Here is a 22,671-nt window from a genome sequence, read left to right on the forward strand (position 1 = left end):
GATATATTAGTATTCGATATCAAATTAATTAAAGTGGGTCTCCGTTCCCCTCCATGCTGCCTTTGTCTTCTCCTTCTTATCTTCTCCTTCTCTCTGGAAGTTTCTTCCTGGTGTGCCCGCGCACCTGCCTGTGCTTTCCGGTGTTACTGAAACCACTTCCGTATGCTACTGAGATTTCTTGTATGCATACATGTGAAATTATATACATTATAGTTAAATGATCTATATGCTATTGTAATGATTTATATATACTATCAAAATTACTTATATACATCACTGATATTACTTGTATGAATACATGTGAAATGATCTGTACATGCTTTAAAAATGGTGTATATATACACTATTGAAATCATTTATACATACTACTTAGATTACTTGTATGAATACATGTGAAACTCTTTTATACATTATACTGAACTCACTTATACATATCACTGAAATTATGTGTATATATATTATTGCATTTATTTATACATACTACTGAAATGACTCGTATGAATACATGTGAAAGGCTTGCACATGCATCTAAAGTTTTCATTTTAGTTTGTAATAATATACAAGAAATTCAGTTGTAAATGTACAAGTGTTCAGCGATATACATGCAGCCTTTTCATATGTGTATGTGTGAGTGTTTCAGATATAAATGTATAAATGTTTAACTTGTATGCGTGCAAGCATTTCATATGCATGTGTATATGGCACAGAAGTATATATGTATGTGTATGTGTTTCTCATATGTATGCGTAAGTGTTCAGATGAGTATGTATAAAGTTTCATATATGAACGTGCATCTATTTACAAAGTATGTATGTATGTGAGAGTCCCAGTGAGCCATAGTCGTTTTTTAGACGTCTGGTTTTTGTTTAGACCTCATTTCACCGGTCTAGATTCGGTCGTATTATAGACCGAATCTAGACGATTGAATTTAATCCATTATTCCATAAACTTTGATTAAAAAAAACAACTGTAAGCTGCACAACTGATCTCCAGATATTGGACTAAAATAATTTGAATAGCCATTTATCAATATACAGTATAGTTTAAATGTAGCCTAGATTTAGACGTTTAAATCAAAACCATATATCAACGTCTACATTTAGACCAGTTTTAAACCATGACATTTACTTATTTTTTTAGTCATGTTGTTTGAAAACTTTGATTAAAAAAACAACTGTAAGCTGCACTTGATCTCCAAATATTGGACTAAAATAATTTGAATAGCATTTATCAATATACAGTATAGTTTGAATTTAGCCTAGATTTAGACGTTTAAATCAAAACCATATATCAACGTCTACATTTAGACCAGTTTTAAACCATGACATTTACTTAATTTCATGTTGTTTGAAATCGTTTATTTTAGGATGCTAACAATAGAAATTATTAAATCTCACTATTATAGCGAAATAATGCAGTTTGCATTAATGGTGATATATGCAAATATTTTTTTTTAAATGCATAAATATAAAAAAATAATGGCAGTTTGCAGTATTGGTGATAGGCTAATATAAAATACTGAGGAACGAGTGAAAGCCAAGCAGTAAACCGCTAACCTCTCGTCACCAGACTTTCCACAGTAAACCGCAGATTGTCTTTGTAGTTCGGTTTGCTTATTTCTCTCACGAGACTTGGCAACACTGGGCTTCACAGCAACAGTAAACCGCAGATTGGTTTCGGAGGTTGGTTTTCTGATTTTCTCACGAGACATGGCAACATTAGTGGTTCCGGTTGCGGACGACAAACAGTAAACACTCACAAATAGATACATTTCATGCGAGTTATCACGATGTTCATCACCATGAAGTTTAATTATTTAAATGGCAATACGACTATAGAGGTGAGTGTTCTTTGCTTATTGATTTTAAAACTTTTCTTAAGCCGCTTGCAAGCTTATAACTTCTAAAGGAAGCTGCTAGCTGCTGCAGCTAGCTAGCTAAGCTGCTAGATGCAGCTAACTAAAGCCAGCAGCTAACTTTAGCAGTCCGTGAAGAACGTCGATTTACAAGCTCAACGCTTTGCATCTGCATCACGGTGTGAGCTTGTAGATCCACTACTTTACTGCAAGGAGTAAAACCACGGAACATAAATTGTGTATAATCTTTTATTTTGTTCCAATTGGAGTGAACCTTGTTGAATATGGTACAGTGTAATAAATTATTGTTCTTTAACAATGTGCAGGCTAACATGTACCAACATGTTGAAGATGTTGTGAAATGTTTAGTTTATTTACTCTTTTTAACTATTTTTAATTGGAACAAAGTGACTGTCCGTGTATTTATAGATCTCTTCTGTTTAAAGTGACACCAAAACAACAAATTAATTTCAGAGAATGTGTAGACTACTTGTCACTACTGGTGATATCCAATGTTAATGCTATCACCTCTTGTGAGGACTACATGTGATATATTAGGCCATAAAAATGTCTTCTCTTGTCAATCTTGTTTCAGGAACACAAATGGCAAAGGGTAATGGAAACATGTGAGTTTGGCTATATTATGTAACCACGCTGTCATGTCCTGTGGTGGATGTTGTGCCAATGTTTAGATAGTTATACAACTAAACTCTACAGATTGTTTTTAAACTATACACACTGCCCACAGAATACCACGTTGACAGCCCCTATCCACACCTCAACACCAGGTCTTACTAGCAATAGGCTGTAAACACCACAAAGGTGTTTACAACAAACATGTTATGTCTCCTTGGTAGTTCAGCAAAATTGTACATTTGAATTTAACTGCTATTATAGTTACCAGGAGCCTCTCGTATCACATATGTTGAGATGTAGCAAATTCCTACAAAGTTAATGTGCTCACAGTAACAATCAGAATGGAGCTCTTATGCTTTGTATTGGCCACTTGTACATTCAATTGAATGACATGACTTACAAACTAAAATGTCTTATATCCTGTAGAAATGCATGTTTCTAATAATCGCAACACTAGTTAAGAGTCATTCCAGTGTTGTTGGACTCTTTACTCACCTATGACACACTTTAATTTGAATGGAGGATGTCAACAAGGGAAAGGAAGTTCAAAAAGACATCACCATTACATCAACAACTGTATTTAAAACGGGTGATGTTGCAGTAATTGTCAGGGCTAAAAATGTATTATTTAATTTTCAAGCTGTACAGTGTACACTCTAGATTACATAACCTCTGCTATTGATACTCCCAATCTTAGAATTAATTAATTCGTTTATATGTTCATTGCAGAAGCCACCTAGATTTTGTTTTGGCCAGGCTACGGAGGAACAGGTTGTGGATCCATTTACAGTGGAGTCAGTACTGCTATATGGGGCTGAGACAAGCTGTGAAATTAATAATGTCATTGTTTTCAAACAGATCACAGCAATACACTGCTTGCTCAAGCTGCCCTGAATGGACTGAGGACACAGATCTATGTGTAGATATGTACATATATGTAGGTATGTGTAGATGGCTAAGTGGAGATATTTGGAGATGACATTGAAAACATTATGTTGGATATGTAATTTCACTGTCTTCCACCCCTAACAGTGAATTGTGGCTTCAGTCCAGTCCAAGCAAGAGTCAGGACTACACAATGTAGAATTTGATTTGCTATAGCTGTGAGCACAATAGTGATGGTGTAATTATGACATGTAATTTACTTTGTTTTCTCCCCAACAGTGTATCATAGGCGTATGCCAAAGCAGTGCCAGGACTCCACAACCACAAGGTACAATTTATTTGAGTTTTCCAGTGATATAAATGGTGAGTTTGTAAGTGAGATGAGTAAGTACCCCCACCAAACAGAGAATCTTAGCCTTACTCCAAGATGAAATGGAGCAAGGACTACCTACACAAGGTAGATTTTGAGTCTAGGAGTGATCATAACGGTGACTATGTCTAATTTATTTCCTTTACCCCCAACAGTGAATAGAAGCCTTACTCCAGCCCCAATGAAGAAATAACACCACAAGGTAAATTTAAATTGACTGTAGCAGTGAGCAAAATAGGTTGCAATGGTGCAAGTAAGATGTTTAATTTTCTTTTCTCCCCCCAACAGTAAGTAGCAAGTATGACATGTAATTGCCTTGTCTTTCACCAACAGGAAATCTTATCAGAACTCAGAGGAGAAACATTCACAGGATTCCAAAAGGTACCTTTTTATAAAGTTTGGAAGTCATCTTACTGTGGCAAAGATGTAATTGGGTAGGGATGATGATGTTGAACTTGTAAAACAAGTAATGTTGTTTATTAAGATCTGCACCTGCCAAAGTATAGCCTCACATCCTAAATCACAGGCAGACTGTCACAAGGTTTCTTTATTTCAGTTTCCCATGTCGGAGAAAAGTAAGAATGGAAGTATTATTTATCATTTCCCACTGTGTTAGTGTATTATTTATTATTTCTGTTTCATATCAACATTATTGTTGGCATAGTATGCCATTGACGATTTAGCTTCTCATTTTCTTTTTGTTTCAGACTTTTCACCAATGGCCTGATGACTAATTTCTACTAGCATGGTGCCGGACAGCAGGAGAGAGCTTTCAAAAGCACTACCTTCTATCTTTCTGTCATCAATGGTAAAAATAACTTTGTCAGTGCTAGTTATTTGTTGATTGCTTATTCAAGTTGTACACGTTGACTGCAGAAGCCGTTCAGAAGACATTCAGAGAGACAATGGAGAACCTGGTGAGCGCTGCCATCTCTGACCACTTCAAGCAGGCGCCTGGTAGAAGTGGTGGAGGGGGATACAAGAAGAGGGCAACGCCTTGAAGCAAATCAATGTTATTATTTGGTCAAAACATTTTGTTAAAACTTGTCTTTTATGGTTGTTTATCCCATTAAGATAGGGAACGCATCTGTGTCACTTAAGATTTCTTTGGCTATTCAGAAAATAGCAGATATACAGGAAATTCCTGGAAATATTTTGGAATAGAAATTTAAAAAATCCAGTACTGGAAAAGGTTTGGAATTGATCTAAGGTCCTGGAATTTATCAAGGGTCCTGGAAAAAATATTTGGCTATGCATTGTTTTTGGCTATTGATTTTGTTAACACAAAACATTTTCATAAACATGTATAACATTACACGAAATATGTAACATAAGTAGTTTTTCGCCAAACGGGCTGTGTGATGGCAGCCTAATGTATGTCTCAATTGTGTTGCCCTAATTTTGCACGAAATTTGAATGGAATTGTACCATTCTATGCTTTATTTTTGCTACACTGCCTATCTTTGGGCATTGTACATAGGAGTAAGAGACACATTATTGCGCTGAATGATTGTTATATAGGCCTGGAAATTGGGCTAAATATTCTGGAAAAGTTTTGGAAAAGTTTTGGAAATTCATTGCTAAAAATGTGTGGGGACCCTGGATATACAAGCTCATAGCGCGGAACTCGGTGCCGCGCTAAGAGCTTGTAGATCTTCTATTTTTTGGAGAGTAAAATTTTTTTTTTGCAAATCTTTGTGTATGTGTGTGTGTATATATATGTGTGTGTGTGTGTGTATATCAAGTCTAGGCAAAGCAAAGATTTGAGGTAAAACATACATTCAAAGATTTGCAAAAATGTTCAATATTGTTAAAACAAAAATATAGCAGATCGACTAGCGCCGAGTGCCGTGCTATGAGCTTGTAGATCTGCTATTTTTGAATAGCTCAAGTATAAGATGTGTTAAAGTGTTTAAAATCTAACATGACAGGTGTTAATGGCTTAAACATTAAGAGGTGCAGAAATTAAAGACCGATTGTACAAGCTTTGGTATTTTTTTTGTTGAAATATGTATTGTGATTGAAATTACAGTTGAAGGATAGTTATGTTCAGAGTAGATCAATGTTAACATTAAGAAAAAAGTTTTTATCCAGTGGTACAATAAAGAGTAGCATGACATTAGTGTCACACTGCAACATATTTAAAAGATCCTGAAAGATAACAACATAATGTAAACAAATTATCAGAACATGGGACTACACTTCTACAAAGGTAAGCAAAACGGGTTAAATTTGGTCCATCAGGTATTTTTTTTGTAGAGAACCTGGATCTGCATTAAAATTGAGGCATTTAAATGCATTAATATAGGTTTCGTGTGAATAATTTGATATATCTTAAAGGTATATAATGCCTACAAGTTGTTTAGATGTTATTTAAACATGATTTAATTATAAGTATATTAATATCCTTATTAAATAGACGTTTACATGACGTCTAAACAACGTATATAGTCTATAATAGGGTTTAACCCACTGAGCATTTTTCGGGCTATTAGACGTCTAAATAACGTCTAGGCTAAATCCGGTTTATGAGTGGTCTAAAAATGAAAGTTTTTTCAACGTCTAGGCTAAGCCTAGACGTTCTTTCAACGTCATTTGAACGGTTATATATTTATATCTAGCCGTCCAAGACGTTGAAACAACGTCTAGGCTAGGTTTAGACGTTGAAAAAACTTTCAATTCTAGACCACTCATAAACCGGATTTAGCCTAGACGGCTAGGTGACGTTTAGACGTCATTTAAACGGCTAATAGACCGAAAAATGCTCAGTGGGGTGTTTCAGTAGTGAGTGTGCAAGTGTTTCAATACTGAACGTATATCATTTCAGTAGTATATGTAAGAGTGTCTCATCAGTGTGTGTGAAAGTGTCTCAAAATTGAATGTAAAAGCATTTCAGTAGTAAGTATAAGACTGTCTCGTTAGCGTGTGTGAAAGTGTTTCATTATTTTTGGCCTAAACGGCCCCTCATACATACCCGGTGAAGTGCGCACTGCGCAGGCAAAAGTAGTTGCAAACGTGGGGTTATTGCACGTCCTACATACATACATATATACATATATATATATATATATATATATATATATACATACATACATACATACATACATACATATATACATACATACATACATACATACATACATACATACATACATACATACATATATATATATACACACACACACACCCACACACACACAGACACACACACACACACACACACACACACACACACACACACACACACACACACACACACATATATATATATATATATATATATATATATATATATATATATATATATATATATATTCATTCATTGTACTTATATTATAATGAATTGATTACTACAGCAAAAATAATTATACAACACTTATTACAACTTGTACAACTATTATTTCAACTTAACAACAACAATATGATTATGTGCATGCATCCAGATATGCACTTAAAGGGTGCACGTTCAACAGTGGAGAATGCATGGGCGTCCTTAACAAATAAACGCTCTCCACCATTCGTTGCGATCCGGGGCGACCGACCGTGTTTAGGGGCGAGACAATTAGGCGCAGATTGCTCACCCCAGACCGTTCGGTGCGAGCCGGGGCGACCGTGTTTAGGGGCGAGATAGTGAAACGGCCGCATCGTTAGCTTGTACAGATTTTTGGAGACTCGACATGGTGCAATGGCTAGATGAGATTAACTTTTGTGTCTCTGGTGGAGAGATTTACTTAAACGTGACGTGCTACCACCTTTGCACGAAAGGATTGCAGTGCATTTCATGCACACTCTCTCTCACACACACACACACACACACACACACACACACACACACACACACACACACACACACACACACACACACACTCACACACACACACACACACACACACACACACACACACACACACACACACACACACAGCACGGAGAAGTTGTGGGCTAGCAAGGCAACAGCGCGTCGTTGTCCTCCTCCTCCCTCTCTCTCCCTCTCCTTGTCTCTCTCTCTCCCCCTCTCTCCCTCCCCCTCTCTTTCTCTCTCTCTCTCCCCCTCCCTCCCTCCCTCTCTCCCCCCTCTCTCTCTCTCCAGCCAGCATAAGCATGGCGACATTCTTTGACATAAAAATGCGAATAAACAGCTGAGATTTAGTGATATCGGAAAAACGGGCTTCGCAGTTCCATGCACATGGTCATGGTCAATGGCTGTGCGCAATTTGAGAGCAATAGCTCCAGGCACTGAGGAGAACCGGGCAGAACTATTTTTGACATAAAAATGCGAATAAACAGCTGAGATGTAGTGATATCGAAAAACGGGCTTCGCAGTCCGACGCGCATCGTAATGGTGAATGGCTGTGCGCAATTTGAGGTCAATAGCTCCAGGCACTGAGGAGAACCGGGCAGAAACATTTTGGGCTCACAGGTTTGGCTTCACAGTTTGGTCTCAGAGGTTTGGCTTCACAGTTTGGTCTCAGAGGTTTGTGGAATTATAGGAAGATGCGGCTGTTTGCTCCCACCGCCACCCCAGCACCACCAGTGGGCTCTGCAATTAGTTATGTTGTTCCCCATGGGGGGTTGTTATTGTATGTCTGTCTCCTTGCTCTTAATGGTTCATGATGGTTGTCTATTAAATGTAGCAGAGCCTGAACGCCAAGATAAAATATGATATTGTCACTTGCATTCACATTCTATAATAAGATATTGGTTAATTCTATTCTTGAGTTATCTGACTGAACTGAATTTAAATGTCACTAGACGTATCACGAACGATGGGATCCGGTTATATATATATATATATATATATATATATATATATATATATATATATATATATATATATATATATTATCCAGTATGTATATATATACACACACACCTTTATTTGTGAGGTTTATTTGTGACTAATAAATGTATATGTATATATATGTTACAGTATGATTGGAGAACCAGTACGATTGAAGAAGGCTCGCTCGTTTTTACCACCCACCCAGCAATTCTGTAGAAGCAACACTAGAGGGAGCCACAAGCCAGGCTTGTGCACAAGCATATATTGCCGCGACCACACACACACGTGCGCGCGTGTGTGACCGGCTTCGAGTGCTATCAATGCATTGAATGGGGAAATAGGCGAGTTTATTAGACCTTTCAATGGGCGAAATAGGCTACTACCTACCCGCGATTTATCAGACCATTCATTCAGGAGCTACTGACCTACTTGGAGGCGGAGCAGTCCGCACAACAATATTTACGATTCTGTGCCTATCGGTACATAACTCAAACGGCGCTGAGTAGGCACAGGCGAACGTCACACCGTTCAGGACGGCAACTCGGTCGCCTTAGCTCCCTCTGTGGTCCTTCACGGGGTGACAGTTCGCCTGTGACTGCGCGCCTCCGTCAGGTTCCAAAACCAAAAGCGAAACCTAAACTGAACTATTAAGTCATGTCAGTTGGTAGGTTAGTATGTCTTGATAACACCCAATGAATGGTCTGATAAAACGTGGGTAGGTAAGTAGGTCGCCTATTTCGCCCATTCAAAGGTCTAATAAACTCGCCTATTTCCCCATTCAATGCAGATATCATTCGAATCAGGTGGACTGTTAAGATACTTTTATTGTGTTCTGCTGGCTTTTGTTTTAGTTTCTCCCTGACACACACACACACACACACACACACACACACACACACACGGAGGAGGAGAAGGAGATCCTCGCGAGCCTCGCTAATAAACCCTGTCTCGAAAAGCCCCGCATCGCCCCGAAGCCCCGTGCCTAAAAACGAGCGCTCTGTCTTCAATCGTACTGGTTCTCCAAACGTACTGTGACATATATAATATAAGGTTTGTATTAAACGTCAAAGACACTAATCAACACACTGACAACACTAATGGAAAAAACAACCATATACAAACAAAGACTTGAAATAAAGAGTACATTGATTATAGTGAGCTTAGCAGCTTGGCGGAAGTGAGTCCATGTGGGCTCGATGGACCAGACGCTCCTCCCACCACATTGTGCAAGTGGAGAATAATTTACTGCCTGCAAATTAAGTTAGCTTATAATATATATGTATGTATACTGTGTATATTCGTTCCATTTCCCTTCATGCTCCTCTACAGAGAACTTGTAAGAAGATAAAGCTAATGTTGGTCTCTTTGTAGGTGTTTGAGTTTGAATCCCATGAGAACCAGGATGCTGTTGAGACTCTTCCTCATTGCCTCTCTGCTAGTATGCTGTGAGTATTCAGAATATTAAAATGTACAGTCGAAACACTCACACACGCACGCACGCACACACGCTTGTCGCACGTGCACACACACACACACACACACACTCACACACACACGCGCGCGCACACACACACACACACACACACACACACACACACACACACACACACACACACACACACACACACACACACACACATCACACATCCTGTACCATTCAACACAGGATGCTAACAGGAACAATAATGTACGAATAGTACATTATACATGTGGCTGCCCTGGAGGTATTCCATAAAATGAGCCTTATTAGGAAATAGTAAACTCCTGTAAACACAGACCTCAGGGGGCCCGGGGCCTGTTACTGGAGTGACTAAACTGTATGATTGAATGTTTCATGCAACATTAGATTAATTGTTTCTGACCCCTCAGCTTGAGGCACCGTGACTCCAAAGGTCTGTTGAGCAACATGAAAATGAGACAGCCATCTTGCTCAACAGATTAAATGACTGTTGTCAGCTCTCAGAGAACAAATACAGCTCTCAGAGGACAGAGGATAAAATGCATACAAATCTTTTGAAAATAGCAGATGCGACGCATTGTGAGCTTGTAGATTGGCTATTTTCAGTACAGAAAATTGGAAAGACCTCAGTAAAGTAAAATATACCTCAAAATTGTACTTAAGTACAGTACTTGAGTACATGTACTTAGTTACTTTACACCACTGCTCATCTCTGATCTTTGCTATTCTCCTGTTGTTGTGTTGATGCTTATCATCATTATTATTTTTGTTGCTACAACTTCTGAGGAACCAGAATTGTACTCTTATGTATCCGTACACAAGATGTACAGTAACAATAAAGAAACATTGAACCTTGAACCTGTGGAGCCACCGGAGCGCAAATCTTTTGGTGACAAGCGGGATTCCTCTGGTAAACACAGCCACGGCATCCCCATGGAGTCTCGCCTGCTAAACATTGCAGACGAGGCCTCGAGGGTAATCATTAGCTCACAAGTTCTATCTGGGTCAGGTTTAAAATTCAGTTTTTCCAATTGTTATTATGCACGCTATTTGCTTCTAACATTAGTGTGGGATACTTACGCTGCCTATCTTTCACAAGGCCCCGCTGCATGTACTTTTATTCGTTGCCAACCACGTTCAAAGAAAAATAGCTTTTCCATGCCCCATCCAGCAGATTCTGCATGCCAGTCTCCCTGTCATTAAGGTGTTGTGGTGAACAAGTGCAGCTTAGTGTGTGCGTGCTTGCTTTCCTGCATGTGTGCGTGCATGCAGTGGTGGAAAGTAACTAAGTACATTTACTTAAGTTCTGTACTTAAATAACTCGTTGCCAGCTTGTAGATGTGCTATTTTCAAATATTACTTTTACTTTTGGTGCTTTAAGCATATTCTGATGCCAATACTTTTGTACTTTTGTAACAGAGTATTTCTATATTGCAGTATTGGTACTTTTACTTAAGTAAAGAATTTGAGTACTTTTTCCACCACTGCGTGTGTGTGAGAGTGTGTGTGTGTGTGTGTGTGTGTGTGTGTGTGTGTGTGTGTGTGTGTGTGTGTGTGTGTGTGTGTGTGTGTGTGTGTGTGTGTGTGTGTGTTTTGCACCAAGTCACAGTGTTTGAAATATTCACTTCAGAGGTTAATGGAGTTAATGAAGATCAAGGACTTGTGTGATGTGTGGGTGTGGGAAGGATGATAAGTTGGCTGTCAGAATGGAAATGTGACATGCAATGTTGAACTTTGTCTCTTTGTGTCTACGGGGCGCGGCGGTTCCCAATGGATGGGCTTTGAAACTTTGCTCTTGATCCAGAATATTGCACGCACCTAATTAAAATGTATCGCGATGAACTTACCAGAACAAAGGGTTTCTTCCGAGTTAATGGCACCAGCCTCGTCTTTTTTCATGATAATACACAGGAATGTGTGGCATTTTCTAGCAATGAATAATGTTAAGGGATTTGATAACTGACAGTGAAATGTGATGTGATTTCGTGAAAGGCCTTATAAGGTTAGCGAATAATTGTACATCACTCATGTGTTTTGCGTAATGCTTCTATATTAACGCCATGGTAGAAACTAAAAGCCTAATTATGTTTTTTTTTCACATGAAATTACTCATTAGCAGTTGTTTAGCTGATGCTTTCAAATGGCATTCCCTAATGCCCACGAACCCATTAACCGTTCTAACCACGCAAGATGTCTAACAGCCTAGTTTAGCACGGACATGTGCGTGTGTGTGTGTGTGTGTGTGTGTGTGTGTGTGTGTGTGTGTGTGTGTGTGTGTGTGTGTGTGTGTGTGTGTGTGTGTGTGTGTGTGTGTGTGTGTGTGTGTGTGTGTGTGTGTGTGAGACAGTGGTGGAAAAAGTACAATTTTGTTTTACTTATCAATACGTTTCAATACTGCAGTGTAGAAATACTACAGGTAAAAGTCCAGTAATCAACATTGACTTGGGTAAAAGTGCAAAAGTATTGGCATCAAAATATACTTAAAGTACCAAAAGTAAAAGTACTCATTATGCAGAATGTCCCAAATTCAACATGTATAAAAATCTTTTGAAAATAGCAGATCTACAAGCTCACAATGTGTCGCATTGTGAGCTTGTAGATCGGCTATTTTCAAATGGCTGAAATGTATATAGGGCTGAAGTGGTTAATGTATATTTTGTAATAATAATCAAAATCTGCAAAGTATCTAGTAACTAGAGCTGTCAATTACATTGTAGTGGAATAAAAGTACAATTGCCTCTGAGATGTAATGGAATAGAAGTAAAAGTATTGAATTTGGGAAATACTCCAGTAAAGTAAAAAATCACACCCTGTGTGAAGTGGGCGGTGTCTTGCTAGCTAATCACAATACTGAATGGAGTCAACCAATCATGTACAAAAAATAAATACATGTATTGAAACACTCTTTATGATGGAAGAAACCATAACTTTAAAAAAACAAATTTATGTTTTTTTTTAAAGTTATGGTTTCTTATATAGGGCTGTGCACATGTGTCATGTGACACTGGCCAATCACAGTCCTGAATAGACTGTGATTGGCCAATCACGGTACAGGGTTAGGCGGGGTACATTTTTGGCCAATCACAGCGCAGGATTTGTTGTACAAATATCCAAACCTCACTTATAGGGGCGGTTTCACCGCCCAAAAATCCTCAAAAGCGTACTTAAGTACAGTACTTGAGTAAATGTACTTACATGTTACTTTACACCACTGGTGTGTGTGCGTGCTGTGTGACCTTCTTTTGCTGTCTTTCACCTAATTTTTTTTCCCATTTTTTCCACATTAAGACCTGTGGTTCAGCTGTGCTCTGGAAAATGACAAGAAAAGGGGACAGTCTCTGTCTCAAAGCCGAGTGAAGAAAGCTGACGGGGCCGCCGACGTGAAGATGAATCACACGGCGGGGGAATCACAAGAGAACCCAGCCTTTGATATCGAGCAAGAAGGTCAAAGGAACGGGAAGAAAGAGACCTGGGCCGACGAACGACTCGGGCTGTACCAGACTGGGAGGCATCTGCCAGCCTGACCGGTACATATGCCAAGGTCGCTATCTGAGAGACAAGTGCTCCAAAGCCAAGACACATCAGTGCTGTATGCCAGGTGACAGACACATGGCCACACACACACACGCACACGCACACACACACACACACACACACACACACACACACACACACACACACACACTAGGGATGGGCAATATTATCGATATCACGATATATCGCGATATTTTATTTCGCGATACTGTATCGATACTCCAGTATCAATATCGCGATAAAAAAAAAATACAGGCCTCAGATACAGGCTTTATGAAAAACATTCAAAGAACCTATCACAGATCTGCAGCTACTCAATATGTAGTGTATATATAAACAATATGTAGTTGTGATATATGTATATATCGCAATATATCGCAATATATCACAATATATCGCAATATATCGCAATATATCCCAATATATCCCAATATCGTGATACGACCCAAGTATCGTGATGCGTATCGCAATATAATCGTATCGTGACCCAAGTATCGTGATACGTATCGTATCGTGAGATTGTTGCCAATACCCATCCCTACACACACACACACACACACACACACACACACACACACACACACACACACACACACACACACACACACACACACACACACACACACACACACACACACACACACACACACACATGAAATGTTGCGGATGTTCAACTTGGCTGAACGACATCTAAGGATACAAGTGTTGTTTTTGGGATGAACTGTTTTTGTTTGTTGCTGTGACTATTAATTGCAGAAGGACAGTCATATACATAAACACACACATAATACACACCTTGGATATGTTTATGAATTATTTACTTTTTTGTTTTTTATATTGGTTACACCCTTTTTCACCCCAATTCATTCCTCACCACACATTTCTGTGTTGTCACTGCTTACGGTATGTACCTTACTGTCTCACAGTGGTGGAAAGTAACTACGTACATTTGCACTTGAGTATTTCCAATTTCCAATACTTATTTTTTTTACTTCTACTCCACTACATCTCGGATCCAAATATTGTACTTTTACGCCACTACATTTATTTGAAAACTTTAGTTACTTTGTAGATTTAGATTATTATTACAAAACATACATTGACCACTTCAGCCCTATATACATTTTCGGCCGATCTGCAAGCTCATGCGACGCATTGTGAGCTTGTAGATCTGCTATTTTCAAAAGCTTTTTATACATTTGAAAACTTGAAATGGGACATTCTGCATATATGAGTACTTTTACTTTTGGTACTTTAAGTATATTTTGATGCCAATACTTTTGTACTTTTACTTAAGTACATTTTGAATTCCGGACTTGTAACAGAGTATTTCTACATTGCAGTATTGATACTTTTACTTAAGTAATGCAATTGAGTACTTTTTCCACAACTGCTGGCTCACCTGCCAGTGAGGAGCCCTCTCCGGGAAGATGTAACACCTCTGTCCTTTTCCCATTCAGCGTTCCCCGCTGACAGGTGCTAGCCCAGCCTGTAGGAGTAAGTGCAGTGACAGGTAGAAAGGGGTGCTCCTCAGAGTGTATAGCTCCTCCAGGCAGAGTTGTCTACCCAGAGCTGTGTTGCGACTTATTATCGCACCACCATGGGGCTGATTGGAAACATTTGGCATGGCAGATCTTCCTTGGTTTACTGGGAGTCTGCGTGCAAAGTTTCACGCCAATTGGACACTGCATTCATGATTTGTGGCATTTTGTGCAAAATGGGCCACTCCTGCAAACTTTGGAAGCCAATCGTAGCCAATCAGAATGACATATGAACAATCTGACTGATACGTCTTGATCACATGACTCCAGAGATAATGTGTACTGATTTGAGTGAGGTTCGGACGAAATCTGTAGGAGTAGTAGCAAACAATGTGTTTAGCAAAAATCAACCTCATGGTGGCTATAACAGCCTGATTTGAAGTGGAGGTTCTTCCTTGGCCTACTGGTAGTGTGCTGGCAAAGTTTCACACCAATTGGCCCAGCAGTGCCGGAGATGAGCTGTTCACAGACAGACAGACAGGAGTGAAAACAATCCCTCGCCTTAGGCTGTTCCGGTCTGACGGGGATAAATGTCACACATTCCCCTGAACACGGCCGATTGTGCTCATAGTACAGGCGCTTGGCCAAGCCAGATACACAGAAGTGGATTAGAACCCCTAGACTCCACGTTGCGTTAAAGGTACTTTACCACTGCACCACCCAAGCACCCACATTTAATTGTTATTCTCATCAGGTTGAAATATTGCCACGGTACAGCTTGGGTGAAAGACAAGTACCGTAAATTTCGGACTATAAGCCGCGACTTTTTTCCAATTTTTCGACCCTGCGGCTTATATAACGGTGCGGCTTATCTATGGATTTTTACAGCTAACGGCCACTAGGGGACCTCCTAAATCTATGGATTTTACACCCGCGGCTTATAGTCCAGTGCGGCTTATATATGTACAAATCATTCAATTTAGCTGCTGCGGCTTATATTCAGGTGCGGCTTATAGTGCGAAAATTACGGTAGTGTCTTCAGGATAAAGTACTTTGTTTGTTGCTGTGGCTGTAATTGCAGAAAGGCATACAAATACAAACACACACACACACGCACACACTTTTAAAATGCTTTTGAATTATTATTCATATCTGGTTTAGATATAGCAGAAGCTAAACTTCTCTGAAGATCACTGAAGTGCACAACAAGTACTTGTCTTCGGAATAAAGTACTTCGTTTGTTGCTGTGACTTTCAATTGCAAAAAGAACACACACACACACACACACACACACACACACACACACACACACACACACACACACACACACACACACACACACACACACACACACACACACACAGACTGCAGCTCTGCCCCTTGTAAACAACATCGTAAATGTCATCGTAAGTTTTGTCGCCCTTCGTTGTGACCGTGACATAAGTGTGCTACATGTGTGGCTTTGACAAAGCACGATGGTATACCAACTATGATGTTATGATTTTGTGCACTTTGGTGTTGCTCGGTATGACCGCTGTCCGTGTTGTTGTCCTGTCTGTGCAGGCGGGGCCTGGAGCGTCCTGTGTGCCGGCCACCACAACAACAGAGTGAGGGCTTGTGACGTGTATGGTTGTGGGGCTTTCAACTCCAGGAGGTGACGCTGTCGTCCCCGCAGCTTCATGCTGAAAGGGATAGTTCACCCCTGCAATGATTTTTTTTTCTATCGATTAGTCACCCCATGGAGATTTGATGAGACAATAATTTGATGACCGGCAGAGGTTCCGGTAGAAGACACAAAGAGTCTCCTTTGTATCTCCTACCGGTATATCCATGAGTCTCCATGGGGTGACTAATCGACAGAAAAATAAATAAATGGGTGAACTATCCCTTTCAAGGACAACTACACCCATTTTCAACCTATCCTCATATAATTGGTCCTCACTAATGGTCATTATGAGACGGCACCATATCTGTCTATACTCTCTCTGTGCGTGTCTCCTGTAACAGAGGCGTGGAGCTCCACAAGGCGGTGGATGTGGTGTGTGATGACTATGGAGTCGTCAGCGCTCCGTTCTCAGGCTCGCTGGCAGGTCCGGTGGGTCGTTCAGGGACCGGTGGCATGCAGTTCGATGGGGTCAAACTCCTCAATCATGGTAGGAACCACACTCACACCTCTCCTTGTTACAAAACAGAATCAGAATCAGCTTTATCTGTCACATCACAGGTTTACAGGTTAAAACAGTGGGTGAAATTTGTTTTTGTGCAAGCTCCATCGTTTTTGTTATTTCCGTAAACAAATAGAAAGGAAAGAAGAAGAATGGGGGCATGGGGAAGAGAGAGAGAGATCAATAAAAACAACAATTTATCTACATATTTACACTAGCATATCTGGTGCAGTAAGCACCTGAGGTGAGAGACAGGAGGTGCAGTAAGTATGGTAAGGTGTGGTAAGAACCGTAACCTGAGGTAAGACAAAACATCATGCTGTACGGAAGTACGGTACTACAGTGGATCCCAAGTGGTGTGCCAAGGCACCGTTGTACCGTGAGACAAGTTCTCGTGTATCTAGATATTTTGTGACAACCACACATTATTATTGCTTTGTCATACGTCATTTGCTTGAACAACAATTCAACTTTTGCTACGGATTTCCATATGAGAGCCCATATGCACCGTGGGCCAGGAAACGTGTCACAGTAGACCAGTAGACACATTCAATTCAGTTGCTTGCCTATGTTAATAATAATATATTTTATTGATGGAGAACTTTTCAGGGTACACTCAAATGCACTTTACATGAATAACAAAGTGATCATTTCAATTCATCCGTAAAATAAATGCATTTCCTTGCATCGAACACTACAGGGAATGTTGCAGGATTATGGACATCACACAAAACTATGTGGAAACGAGACGTAAAGCGACTAATTCACCGGAAAACATTCTTTTTTTTTTACTGTTTACTGTTTATGTTATGAGTACATTCACACAACACACATATTATACAGCGATAGAGCAACATAAGGTTGCCCCCCCCCCCCCAGGATCCATTATGTTTGGGAAAGAAACACTCATCTGTAGTATTGTAGGCAAGGGTGAGGTTTAGGGTTTTCACTTTGGAGGCGTTTGGGGGATAAAAGAGGGGCTGATTTGGAGGTATTAGTCAAAGAGCTGAAGGGAGGGGCTGAGGACCCCCTGAACTCCTGCTTGCCTCTGACACTGACATGTACCTCCACGTGAAACCCAATCAAAGGCTCACAATGTGGAATCGCCTCCACTAATGGCTATCATAGCGTCTCTGTCGAGTGGAAACCTCATATGTCCAGAACTGTTACTTTCCAGGATTGAAATGAAAAGGCATCATAAATAGGAGATCTGCAAGCTCGAAACGCGTCGCTTCGCGTTTCGTGCGTGCGTCAGTGCGTGTGCGTGCGCGTGCGTGTGCGTGTGCGTCAGTGCTTGTGCGTGTGTGTGTGTGTGTGTGTGTGTGTGCACATGTCTGTGTGCGAGAGCCATGTCTGATGGATTTCTCTTCGCATCCTGCGTTGATAATCCACCCAAAGTGATGAGTAAACATCATTATTCTTCACACTACCTCTAATTGAACTGCTTTATGGAAAGCACATGTGTTGTCAGCTCCTTTCATCTCCGGGTAAACCATGGGAACAGTTAGTTATCACAGAGACACATTACCTCTGCATGATCCCCTCATCAGAGCCAACATGTTTATTCATTAGCAGCTTGCGTGACTTAATGATATTGCCTCTGTCAGGCGGAAACCTCACACTGTGTGTCCAAAACCCTTTCTTTTTTATTGCTATTTTGAAATAAAAATCAAAATAGTGAAAATAGCTGACCTACAAGCTCACAACGCGTCACATCTTTAATACTTTTGGTACTTTAAGTACATTTTGATACCAATACTTTTGTACTTTTACTAAAGTACATTTTGAATTCCAGACTTATACTTGTAACAGAGTACTTCTACAATGCAGTATTGATACTTTTACTTAAGTAAAACATTTGACTACTTTTTCCACCACTGGTTAAAAACACTTTACGATACAAAATAAATGACATGATCTGTGCCAATGTATCTTCTGTGTATGTGCGTTCTATGTATGTGATTACCTTGCTTATTGGAAGTTGGCTCTGGATAAGAGCGTCTGCTAAATGCCTAAATTGCTGTGGTGGAAAGTAACTAGTACATGTACATTTCAATTCAATTTATTAAAGTGTCAAATCACAACAAGTTGTCTCAAGACACTTTACATGTAGAGCAGAGACCCGACAGTCCCACCCTGAGCAAGCAATTTTGCGACAGTGGCAACGAAAAACTCCCCCTTAACTTGAAGAAACGTCAAGCAGACCCTAGGCTCTAGGGTGGGGGCCTTCTGCCTCGACCGTGTTGGGGGGAAAGAAGAGAGAGACAGGGAGAGACAGAGAGAGATACAAGTAGTAACAATAACAATAGTAGCAAATATATACTATAAGATAGTATATGATAATATAATATAGTACAACAATAATGTGTATACAGTATATAATGGTATCATATAAGAATGTTAAGATAATATAAAGTATAGTGTAGTGGTATAGTGTAATGTAGTAGGAATCCACGGCCGTGCTCCATGGAGAGGCCCGGTCCAGTCACACTCTTGATCTGCAGCTGGGGGTCCGTAGTGGCAGTCCATGGAACTGCGACGTGGGAGATAAAAGAAACTCCGGGGAGCGGGTCCCCGGGTGTGGAATTAGTGGCAGGCCTTACTAGAGCGTGAATCCGTACAGTGTTAATTACAATTGCACCAGTGGGACACAAACCCACACAACCAAAAGGGAGGACGAGAAGAGAGAGGACGAGAGGAGAGAGGAGAGAGGAGAGAGGAGATGGGAGAGCGTGGGGAGGGAGAGGGGAGAGAGGATGACTATAGGGTCTATTGTCTGTTTTTATTGTATACATGTTATGTATGTGAGGACCCCAGGAAGACTAGCGACCACTTTGTGGAAGCTAATGGGGATCCTAATAAAGAAAGAAAGAAAGAAAGAAAGGGTGACTGAGTACTGAGAAACACTATACAATTAAAATTCACAATGTAGGTCAACAATCACCTGGCATCTGTCTACATCTATACACTTCGGCTATAGACGAATCCACAGACGCGCTGCCTGTAGCTGCCTGTAGGCGGCCATTGCTGCGGTGTCGCGTCCGCGGAGCGTTGACACCGCAGCAATGGCTGCGCCCAGGGCAGCGCTCCGTGGATTCGTGTATAGGCTTTATCATAAAGAAAGGTTTTTAATCTAGTCTTAAATATACAGAGTGTGTCTGCTTCACGGACTGAGACTGGGAGAAGGTTCCACAGCTGAGGTGCCTGAAACTTAAATGCTCTGCCTCCTGTTCTAACCTTTTTGGGGTTTCCTGGAGCCGTAAGCATTTTTTCAAACTGTGGACGCAATGGTGTTCTGGCTGGTTTATAGGGCTTGATGAGTTCTTTGAGATACACTGGTGCCTGTCCATTGAGAGCCTTGTATGTGAGGAGGAGAACCTTAAACTCTATTCTGTATTTAACCGGGAGCCAGTGCAAAGTGGCCAGTGAAGGAGTATGATCTCTTCTTCTGGTTCCTGTCAGTGTGCGCGCAGCGGCATTCTGGACTAGCTGCAGGCTATTTAGGGACTTACTTGGGCAGCCTGATAATAAACTACTAAAATAAATGTTTTACAAGTAAAAAATGTGAGTACTTCTTCCATCACTGCTAAACAGTAAATTGTACATTTCTGTCTTCTTCCAGTTCACTTTGTGCAGATCCTTAACATCCGTCCATACCGCTACGTGGGCCCAGTGTCTCAGGGAGAAGCCCTGGGCTACCTGCTGCCCCTGCAGGAGCGCCTCGCTGGCATCACCTCGCACTTGGAGCTGCGGATGTGTGACGGCTCCGACCCCTCACCCTTCATTTGAACCTGGAGCTGCAAATAGGCTCTATGCACAGCAGCCATTTTGGAAAGAAATTGGGCCCCTTCTTTTACTGCCTTCACAGGTGTTAGCAATGATACTAATGAAGGCTCTGTTCCATTCTGGTCAAACAGAGTCAGGGTGCTGCTGATATTGTGCATGTTGGCTCACTGGAAACACTCTGCTACACCAGTGGGTCTCAAAGTGGGGTCCAGGTACCCTCATGGTTCCTTGGGGGGGTTTCTAAATGTCCCCTTAAAAAAGGTGTGTAACTCTGAGAGTGGTTCCATTTGTACACTCAGAGTTATGGGGGTCCTTGAAATTAAAAGGTTTGAGAACCACTGTGCTACACGAAATGGAACAGAGCCTTTATAGTATCATTGGTAAAACCTGTGAAGGAAGTAAGGAAGAGGCCCAATTTCTTTCCAAAAATCTTAATATATATTGAATATATATATATATTTTTAAAGCGAACATTTGTAAAATAGTTTTGTTCCAGGGACGCCCAGAAGCAAAGATCTGAGTTACAGATGTACGCTTTAAAAAATATACACTCAAAGATTTGCACAACTTCTCACGATTTTCCAAAAATACCAGATCTATCTGCTATTTTTTAATAGCCAAAGAAATCTAAAATGACAGATTTGTATTGTCCTTTGTGGCAAACCATGCTTGCCTTGGACTTAAGCATATGTATTGCTTACTTATATTCGTCATAAGGCCGCAATAATACACTGCCACTGAACTCTAAAGCAGTTAGCATTAGATTTTACAAATTGACAGAGGTCTAAAGAAATGCAATTTCAGTAACTATATACTTACTTCAAAACACCCAATCATCACCGTTCATATAATGTGCAGCCATTCAATTTCAGGATAATGTTTGGACATCGTGATAGCTATACAAATATAATCGATATAATTTGCACTTAATCCCACTGTCAAAGCATTACTTGCTTACCAATAGTTGCCTACCAAGAGTGAATGACATTGGTTGGTCAGATGTAATGCACATTGTGAACCAGAGGATGGTGCTGCATCCCCACAAGATTGCTAGCCTTTTCAAAAGGGTGAAATGAAAAGGGTGAATACTCTGTTACAAGTAAAAGTCCGGAATTCATTTGAGTAAAAGTACAAGTATTGGTATCAAAATGTACTTAAAGTACCAAAATTAAAAGTACTAAAATGTTTGAAAATAGCAGATCTACAAGCTCACAACACGTCGCATCGGCTATTTTCAAATAGCCCAGGTATAAAATAGGGCTAAAGTGGTTAATGTATGTTTTATATATCTGCAAAGTAACTAGTAGGCTAACTAAAGTTTTCAAATAATTGAGTAAAAGTACAATATCTGCCTCTGAGATGTAGTGGATTTGAAGTAAAAGAACTGATAACTGGAAATAAGTAAATAAGTAAAAATACCTCAACTTAAGTACAGTACTTGAGTAAATGTACTTAATGTAAATGTACTCTAGATTAAACAGGGACAAAATAGCAAGAGTAACCCCTCGGTACAAAAAAGGAAGCAAATTAGACCCCGGCAACTACCGCCCTATTTTTATTCTCGGTTCCATCTAGAAATTCATGGAAAGAATTGTTTATGAACAGGTTGAAAAGTGTCTTGCTGAAAAAGTCTAATTTACAAACTCCAATCTGGCTTTAGAAAATCCCACTCCACTGACACATGCCTTCTCTATTTGAACGACCACATCAAACAAGA

The 22,671-nt window shown here is 40.1% G+C and overlaps 1 protein-coding gene and 1 long non-coding RNA gene across 5 annotated transcripts in view; both read left to right on the forward strand.

Moving 5' to 3' along the window:
* LOC308090478 (leukocyte cell-derived chemotaxin-2) overlaps window positions 1-21,016 on the forward strand; it is a 30,411-nt gene extending 9,395 nt beyond the window's left edge. Inside the window, exons 2-6 of the mRNA XM_080435677.1 lie at window positions 9,901-9,974; window positions 13,277-13,586; window positions 16,567-16,657; window positions 17,011-17,156; window positions 20,791-21,016. Of these exons, the coding sequence (XP_080291803.1) occupies window positions 13,580-13,586; window positions 16,567-16,657; window positions 17,011-17,156; window positions 20,791-20,957 (411 nt within the window). The 5' untranslated portion in view covers window positions 9,901-9,974; window positions 13,277-13,579 and the 3' untranslated portion in view covers window positions 20,958-21,016. The remainder of the gene's footprint in view (window positions 1-9,900; window positions 9,975-13,276; window positions 13,587-16,566; window positions 16,658-17,010; window positions 17,157-20,790) is intronic.
* LOC308091028 lies at window positions 1,720-5,338 on the forward strand. Of its 4 annotated transcripts, XR_013933652.1 has the most exons (8): window positions 1,729-1,840; window positions 2,451-2,481; window positions 3,350-3,432; window positions 3,656-3,704; window positions 3,902-3,948; window positions 4,080-4,127; window positions 4,454-4,554; window positions 4,623-5,338. It is a non-coding gene; the product is annotated as an uncharacterized lncRNA (long non-coding RNA). The 4 variants fall into 4 exon arrangements; XR_013933651.1 differs by having other exon boundaries at window positions 3,656-3,948; XR_013933653.1 differs by having other exon boundaries at window positions 3,350-3,428; window positions 3,656-3,948.
* Window positions 21,017-22,671: the final 1,655 nt, after the last annotated feature.

The sequence above is a fragment of the Gymnoscopelus braueri genome (genome assembly GCF_963280865.1).
Source record: "Gymnoscopelus braueri genome assembly, chromosome: 8".
In the NCBI taxonomy this organism is placed as follows: domain Eukaryota; kingdom Metazoa; phylum Chordata; class Actinopteri; order Myctophiformes; family Myctophidae; genus Gymnoscopelus; species Gymnoscopelus braueri.